At 32.1% G+C, this 27,287-nt stretch overlaps 1 protein-coding gene across 1 annotated transcript; it reads left to right on the top strand.

Moving 5' to 3' along the window:
* The first annotated feature begins 350 nt into the window (after positions 1-350).
* LOC131852983 (proton-coupled amino acid transporter-like protein CG1139) lies at positions 351-27,287 on the top strand. Its single transcript, XM_059203755.1, has 9 exons — positions 351-426; positions 15,464-15,543; positions 16,152-16,214; positions 16,572-16,722; positions 18,474-18,680; positions 21,378-21,647; positions 22,678-22,853; positions 25,143-25,324; positions 26,880-27,287. Exons 1-9 carry the CDS (start codon positions 424-426, stop codon positions 27,152-27,154), a joined length of 1,407 nt encoding a protein of 468 aa, XP_059059738.1. The 5' UTR covers positions 351-423; the 3' UTR covers positions 27,155-27,287.

Raw genomic sequence — 27,287 nt, 5'->3', positions numbered from 1 at the left:
TACTGGTTCTACTCAAGTTGTTATCCGCGAATTACTTTTACTTTAATCTTCACTAATATAAAAATCGTAACCAATAGTATTTATTACTTTACTTATTTATTTTAATAAATTTTGCTTAATGATGTAAATATATTCAGAGCAATATACATTACAGTACTATAAAAGGGTATAAAAAGTGTACCAATATTTTTTAATTTATTAACAGCCTGGTTTGCCTGCATAATTGTAATTTAGTTAATGTTTTAGTACTTTCATTAATATACACGTTTTTTACGGTTTTAGAAGGACGTGCTGGGGGACTTGCTGAAGCTTTGTTGGCAACACTGGTGCTGGAAGACAGCCAGTCGCCCCCGGGCTTTTCCGACAGCGGGAGTGCTGTCGCTTTTATTTTAGGCATGTGTTAACAACCTTACCGTTTATAATATGGTATGTAGCTTTTCATTAAATAGTAATTGTATCTATCGAGACATTACAACATTATATACAAACAATATCCTAATTACTACTGAACAAGTTCTAATATCGATTGTCCTAAATCTAGCGAAAAGAATTACATAAACCTTACGTTTACCACTTTTATGCAGAGTTTTTAAATATAGAACAATAATAGATAATTCTCTTTTCTTTCCTCTAATTTATTTATATGCAAATTTTAATAAGACATATTATGCAAATTAATAGATGGGTATATTGCAATGGAATTTGTTATATATGCAGTGGAAATAAAGTATATAGAGTAATGGGATATTTAGTCCGTAATACATTATATTCACTTGCGTAACTATGCATTTTTACTCTATTAATGAATATACAAAATACAGGTAGATCGTTATATTTAGTTTTTGGTTTTGCCCTTGGACTTTTATTATCATTTTGTTTTCTTATAATATGAGACATTTTAGGGCGAGGTTTCGGCCCATTATTTATGTGTCGTTTACCGCGACTGGCTAGATACTATTTTTGATGGTAAAACATTTAATTTCATTATAAATATTTGCATATACAAACAAATTGTTTGTTTTGGAGTATATTTTTAGTTTCATACCTTCACGTAATTTTTATAAATTCATTCATAATTAGATATGTACTAATTGCGTAATACAGTTGTATAATATCTATAATTTCTTAATAATTTTAGGGTTGTTGATTCTATTTTCATTCAATGCCTTGTCTTTAATTAAATTATTTATTCATTGCTTTACATGTGGTAATATATCCTAGATATATATATATATCTAGGATATTACCTATAGTAAGTAAGGTAAGTAAATTATATAGTATAGTATAGGATACACTTATTTTGCATGTTTACATTGTCCATCTATGTTTCATCTAAAATATAAATCATACTTTCGTAAACAACATTTTTTCATAAAAACTAAATTATCATTTACAAAAGCACAGACTCCCGCGCATTTCGTACTTATTATAAAATTCTAACTTTTGTTCTGAACTTTGTGTACTTTCCCGTCATTGAATTGATTTAAAAGTTAGGAATGACACTCAATCTCACATAATACTTTAACGCAAATTTTTGTGGTGATTGGTCAAACTAATCAGACGTAACAAACAAACTCACTATCGGATTTACAACATTTGTTAGGATATAATAAATGTATGTTATACACAAACAAGATGAATTACGTTCATCAATCACTTGTCTCGTTGTTTGTTGGTACGTGTCAAGTAATTATAGTTCCAATGTGACCATGTTGAAAATTTCCATAATATTAGGGAAATTATATTTAAACATCAAAGCAACTACATATAACTATTACGTACAGACAACCAATGCAAACTGTTACTATTCCGCATGCCCAATGAGGAATAGAAATACATTGTGGGGAGTTGCAGTCATTTTTATGATATCTGTGGGTTTTTTATATGGTGATATAACATATTGACTGATGGTCCGCTTCATAGAAGTAGGCAACAGGTGCCCATATGTACAGAAAACATTACAGAGCTCACAAACGCATTAAACTGTCTGTAGAAGACCTATGGTAAAACTAAACTAAACTACTAAAGATCTAGGATATGAGGATTTATCGGACTCCAGGTGACAAAGCAAGTTATTTGGTGGTAGAATATATGAAACAGAGATTCTTTCGACAATAGCGATGCCGGATCATTTTTCTGTGCTATATTCAAGTCTCGTCTTACTTTTATCCACCAGTAGCATTCACGGAAGCAAACACTACACACAAAGTTTTTTTGTTAATTGAAAATTGTCCTAAGACAAACGAATGCAACATCGGCATACGGCATATCAAAAAGAACAGGTAAGTAACGTGTACGTGTAGTTTAAAATCAAACATTCAAGGAAAGCTTCTAATTTTTGCGGTTTTTTTTATGTTTTACTTTAGAACACTTTACTGCATGCACCGATTTTAGTAATTAAAGGCTTTTTTTATTAAAAACTTAGTACAAACTTTTAACAAGAAAAATAAGAAGTGCCTAAATTACCATTCTCATAAAAAATGACCAATATCCGTCCAATAACATACACTTGGCCTACACCGACGATTTCATAAAAAAATTCTTCAATTTATAAATCACGTTAAAAATAAATAAAGGATGGAAAACGACGAAAACCATCTACACAATATTACTACATGATAGATGAACTTGGTATTACCTGCAACAGAATATATTTTATTACAACTCTTGATTAGTGATTTTGATAATCACTAATCAAAAGAACCTCGAAACCTTGAAACAGAAATTCCAATTAATTTTGTTGAATAATAAATTCTGGCTGCAATTGATTTTTATAGGTGTATGCTAGCTGACCCGTCAAACATTGCCATATAATTAATATCGTTATTAAAATATAGGGGTTGATGGTAGAAGGGCGAAAATTTAGGGTTGTGTATATGTTTAGAGGCCGACTCTTAAAAAAATTGTAAATAAGAATTTTTTGGGGTGGACCGTCCCTATTAATTAGGAGTATAAAATATACATTACATCGTATTCTCAGAGCTACCGAGTATACATATAAAATTTCATTAAAATCGGTTAAGCCGGTGTCATGAATTTTATGTATTACATATAGAAGCAAAACTATGCTATGAATTGATTTTCTATCTAGGTTTATTATAGGACCCATCTCTGCTGTACTATTTTCAGTTCTATAAGAATTCACGATGACCTCAACGAGTAATAAATATAAACGATGTACCTTTACACAAGCTAAGGGTGACCCCACGCTAACAATTTGTCGTGGGACTTTATTGAACTGCCCAATCAAAAATATAGGTATATAAATAAACTATAAAGATTTTAAACAGCATACTTAAGTCTCAAATTAAACAGAGCTTGTACTAAGAGCAATATAGTACTTTACTACTTATGGAATTTCTGTTAAAATAAAAAAAAATCTTTAAGTAAATTTATAAGTAATATTTAAAAAGTTTTAAAAAGGAAAAGGATTCAGTATATTATTTATCTATATATATATATATATATATATTATGTGCATCACTTCTTAGTAGTGTAACTGTTATATTTGTAAACCGGTTGTAATAAAATGAACAGTATGTTTTAAACTTAACCACTTTTCTGTAATAAAAGTGGTAAAATAAGTGTAATAAAAGTAAATTTAAAACATAGTGTACGAGTTTACGTGCAGGAATAGATTTAACTATTTCTGGTGCTAGGTTTGAAGTTATATTACTTGTTAAGGTTTTAAGTTTTGTAATTCAAATGTTTTTAGGGCTTTCTGTTATATAGGTTTAAGATTCCTTCAAAGCTTAAAAAACTGAACCGGGACCCAGGGGGCCCGTGATATTTTACTTTCTCTGTTAGCTATTGTTACTCTTAATGATATTAGGATGTCAGGAATAGTGGATAGGACCTTGAAAGTGAATAAAGGAAATCCGTTTAAGAAGGGGTCACTGCATTTGATAGAATTAATGTACTATATAAGGTATTCAAAATCGTACAACTAATGCTGCTCTATGGTCACCTTAAGAAACAAGTTTAAGATGATTGGAGGCAGGACGCAACTCGTGTGATATTCGCACACTACACCAGCTGCAGGGTTGTAAAGTCAAAATAAAAAAAATCTACAGTTTTAAATAATAACAAAAACCATGAAATAATACAAATGAAAGTGAAAAAATAGCAGTGTAATAGTAGGTAAATAATATTATTACACTTATATTTTCACGTAAATGATATTCAAAATACATTATGTGTGAATAAAAATTTATCTATATGACATATTAAATCATTACATATTAATTTATGACAAATTAATGACGAAAATTATATTAATCACAAAAAATAGCACCACATATTCAACATTTTGAATTTGTGAAGCTTTAGTTTTATTGTGAAGTATCTATAAGTGACAAAATTTTTATGCCACTTTGTCAGGGAAACAGATAGTTCTGAAAAAACTTTATGATGTTTTTTTGTAGAAAAGTACTAATAGGTACCTCTAGTAAGATCTGCAACCTCCTCGTTATGTTGTATCTATGGAAAATGGGTATAAAAATATCTGTATAATAAGCTTAAAAATTATTAAGCTATATGGTCTACCTAAATAAAAAAAAACATATATTTTCCTTTATCACAGATTTAAAAAAATCATTACTTTATTGAACATAATATATAGAATCCTCGCCATTTATTCTCTTAACGTCCTTTATTAGAATATGCATTTGTTCAACATTTGAGAAGTCACATTTTGGTTCTAGCTATATACATAATTTTACGAGTATTCTCCGATTTAAACATTTAGATATCATCAATTTGTTCGTAATATCTAATAGAACACCAGTAACAGTATGGGTTATCATTTAGAAATGTGTTTTATCTGACTTTATCAGTAAACTACATGGTCATAAATATTTATAACCTATAGCTGAAAATAAACTTATTTTAAACACAATGAAATAGGTACAGAATTGAAAATTACTTTTGAAAGATTATTATTTTGAACTTTATAAACCATTTCAGATAATTTTGACATATTTAGTTTGAGGATTTGGAGAAATATAAATTATTTGTGAATTGGACCAGCTCGGAGCTGAACCGGAACCACTGGCTCACAGTGCACATAGGAATAAATACATCCCTATTATCATATTTATCGTTTCTTTAAATACTATAACTTGTTAAAACATACGTACGTAATAATTAGCACATAATTGTTTAAATCAAAGTTCATATGACGTTTATTTGGTACAATATCTCAAGACGTCCAACTACCAAATAATCCTACCTCGATATCTTGGATCTCATCAGACAGATAGCAGCACTCAGTTGATCTAATAGACGTGAAGACTCATAAGTAACACTGTTTTATTTTAATTAAAATAGATTCATATTCATTAGAAAAACATAAATGACTTATAAATCACTAAAACAACATTTAATAAAGAATAGATGAAAATTCAGCACGAATTTGTTTATAAATTATAAATTATAAATTAACTTTACATCTTTTAAATTTTGTCAACATTTGCAGTAATACTGAAAAATATACTCGTCAATATCTGTAAATAAACTCGTAAAAAAAGTCTGAAGTATGAAATCGAAGACATCTCCGTATTTTGTACCCAAGATCAAATTAATATCTGGTATGAGGATTCTTTCGATAGGCAACCCTATCCCAGTGCCTGTTACGAGACAAGTCCGCCTGTGGGAGTGGTGCGAGTAAATGTACATGACGTCGGGCGCGGATCCGCACACACTCATATTCGAGAGTCAGTTCGGGACAGTTAGCTCAGATAGTGCTCATCACAGCGCTCGCGTGCTCCCCGGCCTGCGTGCGCCTCGGAATATCGTCTGTTAACGTCTACAATGTATGTAAACATTTCTATTCTATATATTATATAAAGTACAACAATACTCTGCATTATTAAAAAAAAAGTGAAACCGACTTTTATGCTGTTATAATAAAGTTGATTTCCTTTTACGTTATATTTACGCAAATCGTGTATTTAACACAGTTTATTATTGAGTGTTCGATATTTATCTATGTTTTTGTTTTGTATAATTTTATATTTGCATTATAGATTTTGTAAATATAAAATTATACGTAGTCAAATTACTGGTTAGTACGTAAGTAGTGGTGTAGTAATTAATCCGACGTGCTTTCCAGTCCGTGAAATAATAAAATAGATTAAATAATAGTACATTTTTCAAAACAGTTGATTTTACTACGTTCTACAACCGATAAAAAAATTAAACAAAAAAACACAAGTATCAAAAATATAGACTAAATAATCTAATCAAATAATTTATAAATTACTTCATTTTATTAATTTAACTCATCGAATTCTAAGAAATGTCTACCTTGTCTAAGTTCTCAAATTAAGCAATAATGACGTAGACATTCCTTCTATATAGACAGGCTTTCCCGTGTAATAAGCTTCATTGTAATTAGTTTTATTGCAACAGCAAAATTTCAAACAGACAGGTTTTTCAACCTGTCTCTCTGAAATTGTACAAGGAATTTTACAAAAACAGATTGATGTACCTACCGTCTTTGTAAAATTTCCTTTGCTAATTTTACTTAATTAGAGAGATATTCTGTTTGTCCCTGCTATGTAGAATAACAATATATTGACAAGAAAATCGTTGAAAATATACAATAAAGATACAGTTCTATACAAATATTACAAAGAGGAAATAATTGAAACCTGTTATTAGCTTTCTCTAGAAACGTACTGGTCATTTAATTTATTGGATTGTAAGCTGTTAGATTTCTATTAATAAATAATAAATTTCTAATAAAAGCTCTGTTATCAGCGTGGAATAGTATATCTTAGTAATTTTCTATTTGTAAAAGTAGGCAACAATTGATGTCCTCTTTGGTATTCGTTAATTGTTTTTAAATTGTGATTGATTACCACTTCGGTAGCGTAATGTATGTAGTTATCATAGACACGGGACAATTCCATTGAAGGTTGATATAAGTTATGTGCCCACCAATTGATCGTCAGAAAATTCATTCGCATCGTTAGTGTGCTTGCGAGGGCGTACAACGACTTTGTACCGTTACGCGCAACGCATGAATAAAGTTCTGTTAAAGTATACGATTTAAAGTACAGAAGTACGTAGAGTTAAAAAATATAATAAATTTACTTCCACAAGTATTAACAAGTTTTTTACTAAAATGTAGTTTACGTGTGAATGCTTTTTAAATTCAATTTTACAATTTATATTGAAATCTTGTAAAAGCAGTTTTTTGCGGTTTGCGTGGGGTATATTTACGTTTCTAAAGGTTCGACAAAACTGGTGTTTCAGGTGTCAATAGGTTACGGTAACCTCTTATCATCATATACTTCATTGCCATTGTTGTAGTACAAAAATTACAAGGTCAAATAGTAAATTATAAAAATTGCAGGGTCAAATAGTAAATTCAGAACACACTATTTTAAAAGTATAGATGTTTTTTTCCCGTCCTATTCTATTGGCTTAATTTATAATTTATTATTATGCATGCTGTGTATAAACAATGTGCGTAATATTTACAAATTGAAGGGTTTTTTATTAAATGGTTCACTTAATATATATGTATTTTTACCCTAAAATAGTCTTAGAGTTAATAAAACGTCTAGTTTATTGATTCTAAGAAAAGACTAGTCAATGAAATGTCAAAAAAGACTTGAATACATTATCAAGCGCGACATTTATAAAGAACTAGCTGTTCCCGGGACTTCGTCCGCGTAAAATTGTGACCTTGACCAAATAATGAAAAAATATTTAGTAATCTAACCCAATAAAAAAGTTTCATCGTTCTAGCTTCAAAAATGAAATTTCCATACAATTCAATCAACAGCAAAAACTAAGTTTCAAACTACTATCTTTAAAATGAAGATACTTCCATACATACCATACATACATTACATCTCCCCCTTCAACCCCTTATAACCCTTTTTCTTGTTTTTTTTTAATGCTACTTATATTAGTGTCATCATGTACCAATGATAAGATGTCGCTATACTGTAACCATTTATGGCCGAGTCCTGTGGCGGTAGGTACTGATATTTTCTCAACAGCCTAAAAAATGGGTTTCAAGTTTCTAGCTTTAAAAAATGACATACATGCATACAACATTTTAACTCCCCTTTTGACCCTTACAACCCATTTTTGTTAATTAAATTTAATCAATACCCAAAAAAATAAGATTGAAGCTTAAACTTTTAAATAATTCCTCTGTCAGTCGCGTATAACCCTTTTTAGCATTAAAAAGTAACCTATGTCCTATCTGAATAGCTCGGATGGAACGGTAGATGTTGTTTCTTCCAAGGAAATGTTGTTCATATGTATTGACAACATTTTTAATATTACATGTTGTTTTATTCTTCAAAAATATTAATAATATGTTCTTACGCTCTTGTCCAAGAGCAGGGTCATCAGTTATAGGCTATACCAGGATTATATTTATGTATTTATAAAATAAAATTGCAGAGCAAACGTTTATTCATTTAAATTCATAAGGAGACAGACGGATTGACAATAATCAGTTGCGCGCGCAACAAATATACAAATGACATATAAGTTTATTTATGACATATGAGCGTTAATAAGTCGCATATCTAGTACAATACTGGTGAAATTCAGAAATTAAAAATCTTTGAAAATAGACTTAATAACACAATTATAAAGTAGACTTTCCAAAATATCTAATTTTTTAGTTAAGCCATTATTATAATAAGTGTGTATTCAACCGCATAAAGATAACCTTGCATTACCATTTTCAACCCCTTACAACCCTTTTTTCGCATTAAATGTAGCCTATGCCCTTTCTCGAGGTCTAGGCTATCTGTGCACTAAATTGGTTCGGTAGTTTTGGCGTGAAAGCGAGACAGACAGACAGACAGACAGACAGACAGACAGACAGACAGAGTTACTTTCGCATTTATAATATTAGTAAGGATTTGTTTAAAATATTATGTACGGTTAAATATAACTAAAAAATAAATTATATACCATCTCGTTATCGTATTAAATGCCCGTATCTACGTATTCATTGACAGGAATGCAGGCGATCTGTTAGCGGCTTTTATTACTCTAGTGCAGTCTAGATTCATAGCGCTATTATACTCTTATTTGCAGCTTCCGAGTCAGGCTCTCTGTGACGTTTATTGAATACCTGACATAATAAGATGCCACCGTGCAGATGAACGTTAAATTAAATGGCATTCATTGCATGTCCTCGAACATTATGTGTGACGCATAATTATAAATGCAATTCTATTGTTAATTTCAATGTTAGTAGATTTATTTATTGGATGATAGTAGAATGGCCACCCATTTGTGTTAATGGTTTACGCTGGCGGAGCAGCAATGGAGGACCATAAGATGAACATGAGATCAGGCCAGTCATCGTTACAAATTCTCCAGGAATTTATCCTAATGGTTTCCAGGGAGAAACGCATAGAGATAACAATACCTACTCTTTCAGACTTCTACCATCAACCGCTATTTTTTAATACCTATATTAATTTATATGACAATACAACGTTTGCTAGGACAGCTAGTATATGCCTATTATATTATAGCTAGTATATTACCTAGATATAGTGGACTATGATTAATGACAATTATAATTAATAAGAGCACATACAAGAACAATAAATTAATACTAGATTGCTACTAATTAAATGAACTGAGTACTCTTGACTACAGGTGTAGAACGAAGTCGTATATTTATATTGGCATGTACATTAGCGTATGGGTGATTAGGTTAAATTTTATTTTTGTGCTCGTTTTGCGGCAACAAGCCAAAGCTAGTTATGGTTCCAGCATTTGTTTTTATTTGAATACTAAGGTGTGTTGCTCCGTCTGCGTGACATTGTAGTGTTGAAAGAATGCGTTTACTTGACTTCTTTAATTTCAGACTTCTTTGATTACAGAGTCATTGGCATAGTCAACTGTTGACGTTATACACGTTGGTATATTGGAATTTATTGATTAGATTATTTCCTTTTGACGAAAATGCAACAGCAGATGTTGGTGGTCTCTGCATAAAATGAAGATTCATTTTCAAATTAAATTACGGAGAATTTAATTTAATAATGTATCTGCATTTTTATAATCATGTAGCTCATTTGAAATTCCTAAGAGCTGAGTTTCTTTTCATTTCTCTTTAGCTCGAATGCGCACTGAACTGACGGTAGATTTGTCTAAAAATCTATGATACACCTACATAATAAAGATATTAAAGATATTCGATAGATTGTAATAATGTTTTTTTTATGGATAAATAGTAAAATAGTTGACTAATAATGGTATTTGCTGTCGGGGCACTAGCGGAGGATAATAGAATGAGCATGAAATTATATTATTTAATAAAGTGAGATCACCAGGATTAAAAACAATATTTGACGTTAAGAACCGCGTATTGAAGTTGCCTGATATCGTGCAAGTTCAAACGGCTATCGAAATTACAACGGCCTCAACCTATGTTCGAACCTCCAGCGGTGCCCTCAGGCTAAAGTCATAGTCATACAGGCAGGAGCTAGCCTAGATCCGCTCCATAAGTCCTTTTGCGAGTTTGGAGTGCCATCTGCACTTGCCCCTATCGTTCGGCGATGCTGTACAGGCTACAGCTACAATGAATAAAAAAAAAATAACTTACTATTTTTTTTATATATAATCCTATATATAGAATAGGGCAATATCCTCATAAAAATAAATTTATTTGACCACTCAGTCAAGTTATATTCAAGCAGACTGTCACCGAGACTGAGCGAACAAATTAACAGGGTGCTATGTTTGGATGTCACAATTTGCTCATTGGGAGTAATGTAGACCGCTATCAATAACAATTTCATTAAATTGACTTCAAGATGGCCCCGGTACAAGAACAATGAATGTCGAATAAATATCTAATAAGAATATTCATAACTGTATGTCTGTCTGTGACAGATGTAGATATAATAATAGTCTTTTTAAATATATCTGAAAAAATACATTTTTTTTATAATAATTTTACCCTCAATTCAATTGGCAGGAAGTAAAAAAAAATACAATACCATACAGCAATTGCTCATTTAATATCTAAATTAAAAAACTAGCAAAATTTGTACATTATTTATTTGTCTAAAGTGTAGTTTAGGTATTCTAATTCTAACCTCAATACAGTTACGGGAAACAACTTATACGAAACTGTAGACAATGAAGTTTGCGCAATAGAGGCCTAAAATAATTACTGTGCTGGTCACGTGGTATAAGAATTTTACTCGACATATAAATTATATATATATTTCAGTAAAATTTGTAGTAAATTCTTTTATTTTATGGATTTACTCTATTTCTAAACTGTAGACAGTTGGCGCGAAATCTTTTATTCAAAACCGTAGATAATGAAGTTTGCATAATAGAGGCCTAAATTATTATTATGTAATTCAACTTACTATGTATAATAGTATGAAAATTATGCTCGATATTTTTAAATATATACCTAAGTAAAATTTGTAGAAAAATTGTGTATTTTGAACAATATTTCAATTCGTATACTTTGCAAAATATTAAAAGTAAAAATATTTTCTATTTAAAATATTTTATTATTTAATATTTTAAAATTAAAAATATTTTAATTTTTTGGAAAAAAAAATATAATTAAAATTATACAAAGAACGAAAATTATTACTTTGTGGATTATGCGATTGTAAAATCTATTTTTTTAAATAGAGAGCTAGAATTTTTTAATTTATGGTATAAGAGATTAAAAATTAAACTGACGTGCAATTGACATCAAAAAATTAGTGTTATAACACCAACAATCACACGAACATACTTGCGCAGGTTGGCAGTTAGGTACCTATAACAAGAATCACTCTCCATTTGTTGGCAGTTAGGCAAAAAGAAGTCTGGATTTCAAGGCTAAGTTTCTCACAAAAGATGAGATATGACGTTTATCAGCTAACCATTCAATGCACTGTTACGACAGAGACCAGTGGGCGGTGACGGCAAAATGCCAAAAATACGCCGCGTTACACCACAACTACAAGTCCGACACGCCTAGCTGTAGGATAATGTGATTGGAATGGTAACACCAGGCACCTGACAGAAAGTGGTGACCATCACTTGTAAATAAAACACCCTAACGTTTACCAAGGATGACACTTTGTGACGACTTTTGGTCTTTATAAGAACGCAACTCTTTTTTTTTATTGGAGATTGAAACTGGTTTAAGAAACTAATAACATTGCCAGTTCTTGTCAATTGAAGTAGCAGGCCGAACTGGACGGTAGGGATAGTAATTTTGTCATACGTGTAAGATGCTGATAGCTCCTATATTATTAAATATTAAAAAATATTCATGTCTGCTTGACGCTGCACGCCACTGCTTTCTAGGAAAGTAATTAGTCGTGATAAGAGAAGTCTATCTTTTACTCTACCTTTCTCTTTTAAGTCTACCTTTCTCATTCTAAACATAAATAATTTTCATGGTCAAGTCACTAAGTCATGAAACAGTAACAATCAAACCCATTTGACAGTTGCTGTTGCGATCAATAACACTCGGATTTATACTGCAACATTGTTAGATTTGCAAAAGATTCAATTTAAATTAGTTACAAATGGGAATTGACAGTAACAGTGTTAAATTAAGCCATGGGACGTTTACAATATTGTTTTCCACATACTGCACATAGATTCATAATAATTTAAGAGCCGGACTGTTTTCGGTGGAGCTCTTATCACTTCCCACGAACTTCCATAATCTTCTTCAAAAGTTGATACGACTCCAGGTTTGTTTTTAATTTCCCCTTCCTTTCGTTACTTTTATATTTTGAGTTAATATCTCACATGCATACAATGTATATTTCAGATACAGGTCTTATTGCACATGCAACTGTATATTTAATACGAAACGTCTTTAAAAACAAGGGAACGAGATATACTGCTCTTGTGCGGACAGGAATAACTCACAAATTGGTTTCACATGAAGGAATTCGTCGCTTTTTCCTTCGTCTTTTAACCGTATTTAAGAAAAGAGAGTTCTCAATGCCTCTTCTTGATATTGTGTATTTACTTAGAACAGCACTTATTTAAAAGAGCCACATGCAAGTTTTTATTTTTCTTCTTGTATACCGAAAGATTGGAGAATAAAAAATATGACTTAATAATAATAGTAATGTAGAGATAGGAATAACTTTTCAAGTTTATTTGAATAAAGATTATAATTACCTACTTCTACTTCAATTGATTCAGTTTTACGTATATATTAATACTTTTTGATTAAACCAAACAAAAGCACGGCTTTGTACAAACTTGGAAATACCGTACTTTAGCCGCTAATATATATATTACCTATTATATTTAACAATTATACTTTAATAATTTCAAAGTTAATGTGGATCAATAAATGAATAAATTATTATTATTTGAAATAAATCACATAAAAAAACGAAATGCGTTCAAAACGTAAATAATTTCAGAATCAATTTATCGAAATACTAATAGATGCCGGTACCCATACTATTCAGTGTTGCCAGCATGGTTTGACAATGTTCATTAACTAGATTTCGGAAAACTACGAAACAGCAATTAAATTTTGCTTCTATATTAATAAAAGCACTAACTTGCAATTTTGTTTATGAAATATATATTACTTTTGTTAAACAAATTAAAGTACTATGTCAAATTAAATTAGTCACAATTTTTTATATTTTAGTTATAGAAATACGAAGTTAATAACCATCGTAAAATACAATTTTTGTAAGTAATTTTTTCCAATAAATAACTTTATTCAATTTTTGTATTTTGTTATATTTTATAATGGCAAGGGAAATAAATTTTATCTATTATATGGTATTAGAAACGTTATATAGATTTTTCCGAGGAATAATTAATCTATTAATATATATATTTGTTGAAAGTATATTTTTATAAACAAACATCAAATTTTACACATTTTGTCCGTCTAACTGAATTTGTTACAAGAAGTGATTAAAATCACCAGTTTTAATGGTAAATCTACTCTGGTGTGAACACTGGTTCTATTTTTAATTCCTCCTGGTTATGGTACACGAGTGCAGCCGCGTGGGTGCCCACTGGGATCAGGATGTGGCCCATCGAGACATTAAACCGTTTGAGATAGTTGCCATATGACGCCTTCATCCGACGTACTCGTATTTATTTTACATGACGTATGTATTCTACACTTGTATTTCGCCGCCGCTTTGTTCGTGAGATGTCTTTGAAGGATAGGATGTATAATTTAATAAAATACTATTCACTACTGTCAAATTGTAGTGCTTTTGTTAACTAGGGAGTGCAATTATTATAGACATGTCTATTTTTTTAATCATTTTCGCCACATATACTATATATCATAACAGAAATAAAAATGTACCAGTTGAAGGTTCTTCTTTATTGAAGTAGCTAGGCGAACTGGACCGTAGAGATAGTAAAAAAATATATATAAGACGCACACAATAGGCTGAAATGTGCTATTTTGATTTTAACTTTGAGTTTAATTATTAGAAGTCAATTGATACTTATATATCAAATTTTATGATATTTAGTTAATTCGGACATAAAGTTTAGGTGATGTGGTGGTTAGGGTGGAGGGGTTTAGGTAAGGGAAAATAGTGACCTAGTCTGGACAAATTTGTTACAATAGTCTGAGTTAAGCTCTTATTAACATATGTATGTATAATACTTCACTGGTCCCGCTTATACCAGTGGATATTTTAATAGAAGAAACTTACACAAAAAATATTTAATCAATATAAAAAGTTACAATACATGATTTATTTTTGCTGACGTCAACTATATTTCCGGTTTAGGAGAGTTATAACAATGAAATTACAGGATACAAAGGCATAACAAGTTGGTTCCAGCGCGGGCGTCACAATATACTTTGTATTGCTTGTGATTCTGTATTTTTTTATGAGATGAGCCATCAGATATTATGCCATGTCATTCACATAAGAAAATTAAATCACTAAGACAGTAATATAAATTAGCGGTGATTACTCAGCCGTTGTTCTTTGTTGTTTTAGGATGTCTTGTCATTAGTTATTGTTATGTAGTACCTAACTAGTCATAGTGTCACTTTTTTAAATTTGACGCCGTCATTATTATTTATAATCACGGGATCTTTCCACGGTTTATTTATCATTATTAAGTACACGATATTTTAGCAGTGTTACAACCGCCATGATCACGGGTAGAGTAAAGAGTAGCTGGTAGATGGTAAATAAAATTATGGGCGGTCGTATTCGCCTCTACTATCGAAACTTGCTCAATATTCATATAAGTAAATACTCAATACACTTTCCGATTGCAATTTTTGTTTTTCTTTAATCAAAACAATCACAGCTTTCTTCCAGTGATTGCTATGAGTCAGTTAGTAAGTTTTGTTTTTGATTACTGAAACCAATCCTTTCTTAATTTTACTAGTTATGTTGTTATTCCTTGTGACTCAATCCTCAATTGTAGTGTGTTATTTGTTAACTTGATGCGAATATAATTGTCGTTATTGTTGCAGTTTGAAATGGAGGAGCGGGGTAAATCTGAGACAGTATGTCTGCAGCAAGTGACTGAGTCGGACTCACTTGATCCTAACAAGTAAGTAACATACAGATAAACAAACTGCATCATTAGCTACCTTTATACTACACGTTCTTTCACGCGCAATTAGAAGCACGAAGATCTTGCTATTATATAGCGCGGGAATTCAGCGTGTAATCTCGTAAATTAATTATTTTTTTGTTCACACTTTTGCGCGTATGTTTCATGTGATTTCACTTCCTTTAAAAATATTATTAATATTATTTGATTCTAAGACGAGGGAATGTGCGAACTGGCGGTACGCGTGGTTTTTCTCGTTTAAATTTACGAGTACATTGCTCATTCTTTTATGCGTGAATGCTGATTCGATTTGTGAAAGAGCGTACATGTATGTAAAGGTAGTTATTACAAGCCTGTATGTAGTTTATTAGAATTTTTGAATAATATATAAACTTATTTTAATGTTACTTTGTATTTTAAACTGCTGTCTTCTTTTATTGAAATACATGGTAGTCTATGTACCTTGTTCGTAGTACTATCTACCTTCTTATTAAATTTCATTAACATCGTTTAGCCGTGAAAAGGTAATAAAAAGATATACACACTTCGAATTAGTAAAAATACTAGTATGTTTGTTGTAATAACTGTATGATTTTTGTTTATAGAAGTGGCTCCAATAATGATGATTATGATCCGCATCTCCATCGTCAGGTTCCCAAAGCGACAAAGTAAGTATTGTATTACAACATAGTGTAGTGGATTAGTAGACGTATTAGTGGTGGGTTCGATCTTCGAAAAATATAATATAAATACTATTTATATTAATCTGGGTTTTTTTATTATATATTTGTACACTACAATATGAACCCAGGATAATTTACATAGTGCCATCTAATCTAAACTCAGTAAAGTTTATAATAAACAACAGATAGAATGTAGGAAAAACGTAATATTTATTGTACTCAAAGTAACAAATCTTGTGAGAATCGAACGCTAAACCATCAGGACTGCTAGCTGTAGCTAGCTTTTAAGACATCCAGTGACATAATCGAAAAGAATATTAAAATTGAGATATTTCTTTGCAGTAACATGGAAACTCTGGTGCATCTCTTGAAATGCAGCTTAGGAACAGGCATCCTGGCGATGCCGCAGGCGTTTGCTAGAGCCGGCCTTGTCACTGCCATTATAGCAACGGTGTTGGTGGGAGCTCTCGTCACCCACTGCTTACACGTTCTCGTTAGTATACCACTAATCGAGGTATTCTTTATAGAAAGTCTACTGCGTGGGTATCTCTGTCTGAATTATTTTAGCCGTCAAGCAGTTTGCATGATTTGAAAGTATTTTCTCTGTCAATATCAAAGAAAATACTGGGTACATACAGGAATATAAGTTTTGTCGTTCGCAATGGTAACGGATGAGGAATATTTCGGGCGTGATGTCGTTTGTTTCGAGCTGTTGTTCGTATATATTGACGACGGTAACCACTTACAAGTACAAATTGATAGTAACTAATTAAATAACTATACCGTAGTAGTTTCTGAAATATAACACACTGATGATGGATAGACAAAGTCAGATACTACATACATACTTAGTTCTTAAACATCAGTATCCTAAAAAAACAACGTATTATTAGACTTTGTTTAATAATTAGATAATTATGACGTTAGAGATTCTACATTACATTTTTTTCTAATTGTATGTCCGCATTTAAAAGTGAATGCATTATCCAATGCCGTGCTTAAATAGATTGCACGTAGGTGTATACCAAGATGTTAGAAAAACTAATATTGGGTGCAGCTAAAGTGTATTACATTGTCTTACATCATACGATGACGAATTGTAAAACTTGCTTCTGCTTCTATAAATGAATTAGTTAGCTACGATCGATCCCATTGTCCCATTTCATTGGCGATTGAAATCTATTGGGCTGAATCGAGGGTTAACATTAGTTTCACCTACTTCGTATTTCACTTGTTGTAAGTTAAGGCGGTGAAATTACAAGATAAGAGGTATTATATCACAGTCTTCTGGTATGGTGAGTATGAATGATGTCGCGGGCGTCATGCGTCAGCACGATAACGTGATATAGACTGCTTCCCATCAGATAGGTCTCACGACAACCTGTTTTCCATTTCGTTTAAATAAAAATAAAACGATATTGGACTTCGAAAATGTACTGTATAAAAATTGAAAGGATTTCTAAAATCAGTGTAATACGTTCGGAGTGTATTGTCCTCCTATTTTTTTTTATGTTAATTACTATAATCAATAATAAATAATTAAATTCAAATGAATGTCAAAATTAAAATTAATTGTCCTCAATCAAATCCGCTTACCCTCTTTTTAGTATGAGAACAGATAAATAACTGTACATAATCAAACGATGTGATTGTGACGAGACAGCTGAACGTAAGTGGAAGGAATTACGGTTTCCCGAGATACTCGTATAATAGTTCAATTGTTCTACTTCGCGGCAAACATTGGACATACCTACTAGTGGACGTGATTGGAAGATAAATCATGCAAATGACCTGTTTCAGTCCATGACTGCTTGCTAATGAATGAATACCTTATAAAATGGCAATAAAGACAACTGATATAAATAATTAGATACATTTTTTCTGTAAAAACATACATAATATACAAGTTATACTCTTACTTAGTTACTCAACCAATTGACATAGTATTAACTAATAAACAACGTATTTAATATTTTGACTTTAATGAATGATTGCCATTTGATAGTTTGTATTAACATGTTTAATTTAAAAATGTAAAGTTACAACAAATATTTATATGAACAACACGTAATCTTACTCGTTCTTCTAGGGAGAAGACAGTTTTCCTAATGTTTATTAAATGGTATGGTATATTAAAAAAACGAAAAATGACTGTTCAAAAGTGCTTAAGTTGGATAAATAATTTTCCATTTTATTCTATTTTCTTGTAATGAGTTTAATACATGGAAAAATATGTTTGCTCAGGTGCGATCACAATATGCTGCTTGCAAAATGCGTCGGGTACCTCTCCTGACGTATCCGGAGTCGATGAGCGCCTCGTTGTCGGCAGGGCCTCCGTCGCTTCGCGGTCTCGCCCGCCCTTCAGCGATCACAGTGGATGTTTTTCTGGTCGTCTATCAGTTGGGCATTTGCTGTGTTTACATTGTGTTCATTGCTGACAATATTAAAAAGGTATTTATAATTTTTATTTATTTATTCATTTCAAGCAACTTATGGGCTAACTATTAATGGGCTATAAGTCCATTAATAATATTACACCTTACATAATAATATACATATAAAATGAAAACAGAAATAACTTTTTCTGTGGTTACGAAACTGTTCCACAATAGCGTTGATATAGGTACTCCGCTGGGAGAGTAGTCTTCATGAAAGTAGACGGCGTATTGGTGGAGACTGGAGCCACAAAAACCTTAAGACTTGCGTTTGTGACTCGACCCCAGTTACATCACCCTCAATGTCAGGTTGCTTTTCGTTCTAATGTAGTCGACAATATGCTGTTCCTGCACTAAAGGTACACCCCAAGGCCTCGGTAGAAAATGATGGGATTTGGATGAACCATCGTGGTAAATTCACTAGGAATTAGTCACGATGGTTTCCAGTGTGGCCCGCGTAAAATTGTGAGAAATGTGAGAGTTATATTTTAGAGGTATTATATTTTTATTAAAATTATGAATTCCATTAGTCTTCAGACTAATAGATATTATAATTTTATATTTTAAAGATATATATTTTTAAAATTTATTATTGTCCGGTTCAGTAACTCTAGTAGCTATAATAAACACGCTCATTTGTATGAATTGAAAAATAGTAGTGGTTGTCTCGTTTGTAATTGCTTTAAATGGTGGGAGTGTGGCGTCCTTATATATCGATATGTCACTATTAATCATCGTTACTACTATCGAATGATTGACGCAATCATTCGTGACGTCAGTTGTTAGGTGGTTAAGGTTGTACCACGTGCTTGATGTCTTTATTGATGCATGTATATGGAAATGCATATGTGTGCACTAATGGTTAAATACTAAACCTCAGTGCAGCGTAGACTTTGCATTAAATCTATTAATTTATAATTGTTTCTAGACATTCTTATGTTACTTCTCATTATATTAGCATCATAATTATAGCGATTCAATTATTTCCATATTTTTCCTTAAAACCTCCGGAAATCTCTTATCTATATACAATTACTCTATTTCAGTATCAGTTTTTATTACTTACCATCCATCAGTCCCTTTCAGTTAGTAATAAGAATTAAATTAAGTATAGAAGAATTGACACAGTTAATTATTTTAAAATTAGAAACAGTTCACATTGTAATAAATATACGTCTACCTACTTCTTATGACTATCAATGTTAAACATAAAAGTTAGGGATATCAAGCCAAAAGACCGGTATGATATTTGTGAAACTGTATGTGAGCTAAAATCTGTATATATTTTTTTGTGTTATTTTACAGTGATCACGTAACCGAGCAGATAGCATGATCGTTTTAAAAATTAGTTTGAGGGATATTTCTTTTACCTTATGTATAATAGTCTCTCTGTCTTGCACTTGACTTACCAATATGACTAATCTTGTAGAGGAATGAAAATAAACAAAAATGATCAGTGACAATTTATTCAATTTGAATCAAATTATTAATAGCAGATAGACGATGGACACAATTTGTTTTAAGGATTAATGAAGTATATTCACTTGGTCTCGTGACTGCAGCTAGTGCGACCTAGCCGAAAACGTGGAATACAGCATATACTTTTTAGCCATAAAGGCTCGTCTCCAATTTTTGAATGTCGTAACGAAAATTTGCGTCTAGAATTTGTTTAGACAATTTTTAAGGGGATTGGTTTATTGCTCGGTACTTTAGACCTGTAGCACTACAACGTGCAGCTTTTTTCAGAGTTTGCTACCTAGATCTGTAGGGGACTAAAATTAAAGGATTCTTAGGAGCGATTAACATTATCTCCTCAGCATATTTCCCCAAAGGAGATATTTTGTTTATGCCAAAGTGGGCTACAATCACAGGATGTGTGGCATTTCCTCTTCCATTTGTTTAGGCTAACTGCATTACCATATTATCATATCAATTTATACCGTCTCAAAGCGTAGAGTTACCCTGACCTGAATGTGAATAAACAAGATAAATTAAGTTATTTATAGCACAATTTATAATTGTCGTCGTCGACCAAAACAATATTAAAAAGCTAGAATGATGTATCTGGGTTACCAGTTTTAATGTCATATATAATATAAAATAATTATGAAATGCCACAAATACAGCGTTAACGATATTTCTAAAATAAACGAAGTAACTTTTTTCGATTCGCAAGCCAAAAATAACCAGTAAATAGTTGTCGCACTATTTACTGGTTATTTTTGGCATGCACACTTTATCTAAATTAGTTTTTTTCTCAGCATTGATGTCCTTATGTCGTCTAGCATCTTTGTGAAAAGAGTTGCACAGAGCAAGTAATTACTACGTTTTCATTTACAAATTACGCTGAAAGTTTTATGACCAGCCAGTTATTAGTAGTGAAGATTTGTTAAAGAAATAAGAATTTACAACAAGTAAAGCATTTACTCTGTTCATAGAGAGAAAAATAATAAGAATGTGCAAGTCTTGCATTTCTAAACTGCACATAAGAGGTACAAATTAATTTTTAATAAACAAGACATTAGCTAAATAAAATAATAATTTGAATATCGAATAGACAATGTTTCATAAAAAAAGAGAGAAACTAAAGGAACTGAACTGTTACCATCAAAATAATAGACGGAGTTCATCTTATATATTTTTATCCGGCATATAGTAAATGCATGTGTATCAGTACTGTTTAAAAGGTGGTTTGTTAATAATTTTGTTGCAGATCGTGGACCCACACTATGTTATGAGCATCGAGGTCCACATGGCGATCATATTAATACCATTGCTGGCGTTCAACCTCATCCCCAGTTTGAAACTGCTCGCTCCATTCTCTGCCCTGGCCAATGTGTTAACCTTCATAGGTCTGGGCATTGTTGTCTATTATTTGGTCTCTGGCAAGAAATCCAATGAGCCGTTGGACTTGTGGGGTTCAGCAGCCACTTTCCCACTCTTTTTTGGGACTATCCTTTTTGCCTTGACTGCTGTCGGAGTGGTGAGTTATTACGATAATGTGGAACAATATGACTAACTATGTATGTAATATAACTTTGCATTGCGATACATACATACTGCGTTTGTTGATGATCAATTAGATTATTATAAAATGTGAGTTTTGTATTATATTAGTGAGGGCCTCGGTGATCTAGCTGTTTAACACACTACCTACTAACACGGTATAAACATCTGTACTATGCGAGGTCTGGATGTTTTCTAAGTATGTTCTGTGCGTGTTTATGAAATAAATGTATTTAATTATTTTTATCAGTCGCCTTGTGCCTACGATACTATAATAGTTTGGAACTAGATGGCGCTGTGTGAATAGTTTTTATTATTATTATTGCATCTTGCGAAAGGGCTTGAACAAAGTAGTGACGTATTTTTTTAGTATATTTACATAGTTTCTTATATAGAGAGCTATACAAACTCAGTTGTATGATTCGCAATTGCAACTGTGTAATTCGTCGTTATTTTAGTCTGTTACGAATGATAATTATTAGCAAGAACCTATTTTAATTTAACCCTAAGCCCTTTAATTAAGCCACGTATTCAAAACTAGTTGTATGCTCCAGCGTTGCGTGCGTAGAGTCGTTAAGTTGACATTTTAACGGATGTTTAGTTACTTTTCTAGATATTATAGTTACGGCTGTGCGTACGATTTTGTTTCCTACTGGTTGATCACCCCGGTTTATATGCATAAGAAAATAAGATAAAATTCCTGACTTCAAACTGACTAATTAATTCTGTAAATAATTTTTAACTCATATGTTTAAGTCTGTGCGGTATTTCAATCATTTTCATTCTTACAAAACTTGTTCTGAGAATTACAAACACAAGAATAAAATTATCCAATTTGGCCCAATTGTTTTGGAATTATGTGCGTGCGTAGGTACATGCCGGCGATCCCTAAACCTGCTTAACGATATAGTTACAAGATATTATAATAGGTAAAAAAATTATTATGGTGTATATTATATTTGGTTATGGCGTATAATTGTGATATAAATATTCACTGATACTTTCAGGTGATCGCCCTTGAGAACAACATGAAAACACCTAAGGCGTTTGGCGCTCCATGTGGAGTCCTCAATACTGGGATGTGCATTATTGTGATTTTGTACGTGGCAGTGGGTGCTCTTGGTTACGTGTTCTGCGTGTCAGAATGCAGTGACTCCATCACGCTTGATCTTCCACATGGCCCGTGAGTCGCAATTTTTCTTATAATCGAAATAATAATATTTTACGTTCATTTAGCAAATATTCTTGACATCATCTCGCATTATAAATAGCATCGATTAAATTATGTGTGTACCATGTACATAGGTATATATATACATTCTACAAATTTGATGTTATATATTAATACACAGTCTCACTAATAGAATAAAATAATGAGATATCAATATGGTATTTACTGTAAAATATTTGCTAAGAAGGACTCCACTCAGGATATTGCTGCTGCCGAAACTACAACGCTGATTATCAGCGAATGCCTTAGGGTAAATTGTAGAACAAAAAAAATGAATGTTAAATAAAAAAATTGTAGGTGATTGTCCACATTGTGGTCGACAATTGTCGCCTATATGTTTATGCGTACCGTCACCATAAGTTCACATTCCTGAGGACTCTTTTTCTCTATGATAATGGAATGTTTCATCCGCCTGCGCTAACGGTTTCTGACCGTGTACTGGTGGCGGATGATAAGATGAGCATAAGATCAGGTCAGTTAGCTCATCATGTTAAATTCATCAGGATTTATCACAATGGTTTCTAGGGAGATCTGCGTGGAGGTCAATCTGACATTATATTGTTAGTAACGGGATCATTCGTCCACGTTACTAACAATTTTCTTCCTGAGGTTTAGGTGTCCTTACCCGGTCAATTTACTTCCATATCTCTTTAAACTAATGACAAAGTAAATTGATTGGCAACAGAAATAGTTAAGACAGATCTATCCACAAGACCAACGCAAAAGACTTTGTACGAAGTTACTTTCGATTAAATTAATCTATTAGTTAGATAATATTAATAAAAATTATATCTAACAACTTTTTTTAATAATAATAATAAGTGTATGAAGTCACAGTCATATATAGGTCCTATAATTATATAAAAATACGAGACCTGTATCTCAGTAGACTAGAACTTTCTCTTCGTTTGTGCTTCTACATGGCCTTATACAATAACTAAAACAATGTAAGAAATTGAATGAGTGATCGATACTGTCAATTTGTTTTTCTAATTCTGTCGACCTCAGCTGGCCTTTGGGTCTCAAAAGTAAATATCATATTTTACCTCTGGAAATTGCGTGAATACATCATATCATAAATTGACAGTTTTACATACAACAGTTAATATATTATTTTATGGAACGGAGAGGATTTTTAAAAATATTGTGGTGGACCTCTCTTATCATTTAGGGATATGAAAACTAGTTTACGTTATATATTTAAATCTACTGAATATATACATAATATGTCTGTATGAGTAATGTATGTTAAGCAAAAAAGTTGATAGAAGAGCGGTTTTACCCGCGTCAAATTTCAATAAAAAATATAGCTTATATGTTAATCTGAAGCATAAGCTACATTACTGTAAAGTTTCATTAAAATAGGTTCAGTAGTTTTTGCGTGAAAGAGTAACAAACATCCATATGTAGGTACAAACTTTCGTATTTATAAGATACAAATAATAATTCTTAACATATAAATATAAATTGAATATATTAATTAACTAAATAAACGTATCAGTACCGATCTATAGCATATGCATACCATCCATATAACATGTGTATTATATTATATGCAGCGCATAAAGAGATTGCAATTGAAAAATTGGAGTAGTTGACAATCTAATCACATTCTACCAGTAATTGCCGGAATGGTTATAAATAACATGACACTAGGGAGCGCAACGAAGTCCGTACTTCGGCCATGAGCCCTACTTACGGCCACAGCTCTTAACCTTTTGAATTGCGATCTATTTTCCTATCAATTCTAATAGGTCCCCGCTTGCATTCAATCAAGGCAACGCCAGTCAAAGTCAAATGCATTTGCAATTTATTCATAAAGGAGATATTTTACCACTTATGAACGTCAATTTTCATCACTACTTCCATCCCTACCGTTCAGTTCAGTTTAGCTGCATCAGTTGATAAGAATTGGTTTGAAAGTTCACTGATCATTGTTAACTGGTCATTGCCGAAGACCTGTTCACCCGGTACACTTCGTATCACCTACGATATATTTTAAAAAATATTGGTGAATACAATAATAAAACTCTAAAATATTTTTAAATAATTTAGTATTTTGTATTAAAAGAAACAAATTTACAATTTGAGAAGAATTTACAGTTTTGTAAATTGTTTGATGCATCAGTAATATCATTTATTACTTATGGGTTAACCTGACTGACTTCTAACTTCATATCGTCTTTGATTGGTGCGTGATTGGGGGGACTAATTACATTGGTTATTTACATATACTTTCAGCCTGGCTACGAGTGTGATCATCATGTTTGCGATCGCCATCTTCATCAGCTACGGTCTTCACTGCTACGTTCCGGTGGAGGTGGTGTGGAGGGGCTATCTGCTGCCGCGACTGCAGCGTGCAGGCTCTCAACGGCTGCGGCTCTGGGAGTATGCACTCCGAGTTTCTCTATGCCTTATCACATGTAAGTCCTTTTGTTTTTACCTCATTAGTACAATCAAAATATCTTTATTCGTGTAGGTTTATTACAGACTCTTATTTTATGTCACATCTACCGTCAGTTCGGAGTACTTTCCAGTTAAGAGGAACTAACAAGGAACTCAGCTCTTATTTTTACTTATAATAATCTCATGGTACATTGGTTTCTTTATCCGACTTCGACTCCAATGTCGTGAATTCAAATTCAAATCTGATATGGTACTAATAAGCTGTGTGTATTTATATTTCTGTTTGATTATCCTGTGATGGAAATATTAATATCAAACTAAATTAGAGAGTCCGAAGATTACACGAGCCACTGTACTTAAAAAGGTACATTAAGAAAATGTTTTATCAGTTATAATATTCACCACACCGACGACAGTAGCAGCCTCTGACTACACCGTAAGTGATTCCAGTTATGACATATGTGTGTGGGTACGAGTATAAATATTTTTACTGCAGAATTGGTTGATTTTTACACGAGACAAGTTATTTGTATTTAAGCCATCTGTGGTCTAGCGGTTTAGTACCTTCCGATGGTTGTGAGTTCGATTACTACATAATACAAACATCTGTATTCAGGTGTACCGTTTGTATTTATTTGTTTCGACTTTTTAACGTATATTTTTATGTATTTACAAAAACATGCAGTACAATCCGTTTTAGTTTTTTTTATGGAATTGGAATGGCAAACAAACTGACGGCCCATCTGTTGGTACGCGGTAACCGTCGCCTATATAATAATAATAATCATCATCATCTTTATTTGTCTCAAATAATAAACTAATATAATTGCTGCTTATAATAAAACTTAAAAGTAATAAACGTCTCGTTTATTACTTTTAAGTTTTATTATAAACGGTATATAACTCAGAGAGGGCACTGAATCCACCCTATCTGCTAATATGTTATAGCCAATACAGTAAATTAATAGAATAAAAGATCAACGACGACAATATCACTTAAGTTCTAAACTGTCTTCTATTAACAAAGTAAACATAAAATTATATATATGACCAGCACTACGGACATCACGTTAATATATGATATCAATTATGTGTTGTTATTCCAGAGGACTCAGATGTTATGCCTGTTTATCTCTAACCTGTAATCCTTCAGTTAATTACTGGGCTACAACTTACGTATACTTTGACTTCCTTGATGAACTAGCGGTTTATTAAGCCGCTCTAGATCCATTGAAACGCGGGTTAAATTCCTAGCACAGTACAAACATTTGTATTCATGAGTATGATTGTTTATATTGGTCTGGGTTTTTCTATGTGTATTATGTATTTACAAAAAATGTATCAGTTGTCCTGGGTCATTATTATTATTTGATTTATTGAGAACGAAACTTTGTTTGAACAAGTTTGTTTTCTGCCAACTACCTTTGGGAAGCACTAAGACACATTTGAATAAATAAACATGTTATTTACAAAAAATATAATTATAATAATAAAATACATCTATGGTAAATACGGACATACATTAATAGGTGCTGCTTTTCAATACAATAATCATATTGATAATATTTCCAGTTGTGTTAGCTGTCGCCATTCCACGGTTGGGCCTGTTCATCTCTCTCTTCGGAGCTTTGTGTCTCTCCGCGCTGGGTATCTGTTTCCCTGCCATAATGGAAATCTGCGTGTCTTTCCCTGACAAGTTCGGACCAGGTCGCATAAAACTCCTCAAGGACTTGTTCCTCTTCATCGTTGGTATTGTGGGGCTGGTAGCTGGTACCTATACAGCCTTACTTAGTATAATCAGATCCTTCCAACCACAAGCCACTGAAGCTCAACCACTTCACTCCTAAACAATTAGCGTATTGAATGTGAGCTTGTGTCTGTAAGGGCACGCTTGCATTTACCACCACGTTTCTCTACTAAATTTTTACATACTGCAATAGAATATATTTCATTTTGAAGACAAACCCTGCTATAAACAAA

Source organism: Achroia grisella, unplaced genomic scaffold (genome assembly GCF_030625045.1).
Source record: "Achroia grisella isolate CSIRO2021 unplaced genomic scaffold, CSIRO_AGI_Agris_v1 utg874, whole genome shotgun sequence".
In the NCBI taxonomy this organism is placed as follows: domain Eukaryota; kingdom Metazoa; phylum Arthropoda; class Insecta; order Lepidoptera; family Pyralidae; genus Achroia; species Achroia grisella.
Note: the sequence above shows the minus strand (reverse complement) of the source record. Positions and strands in the feature narration are given on the sequence as shown.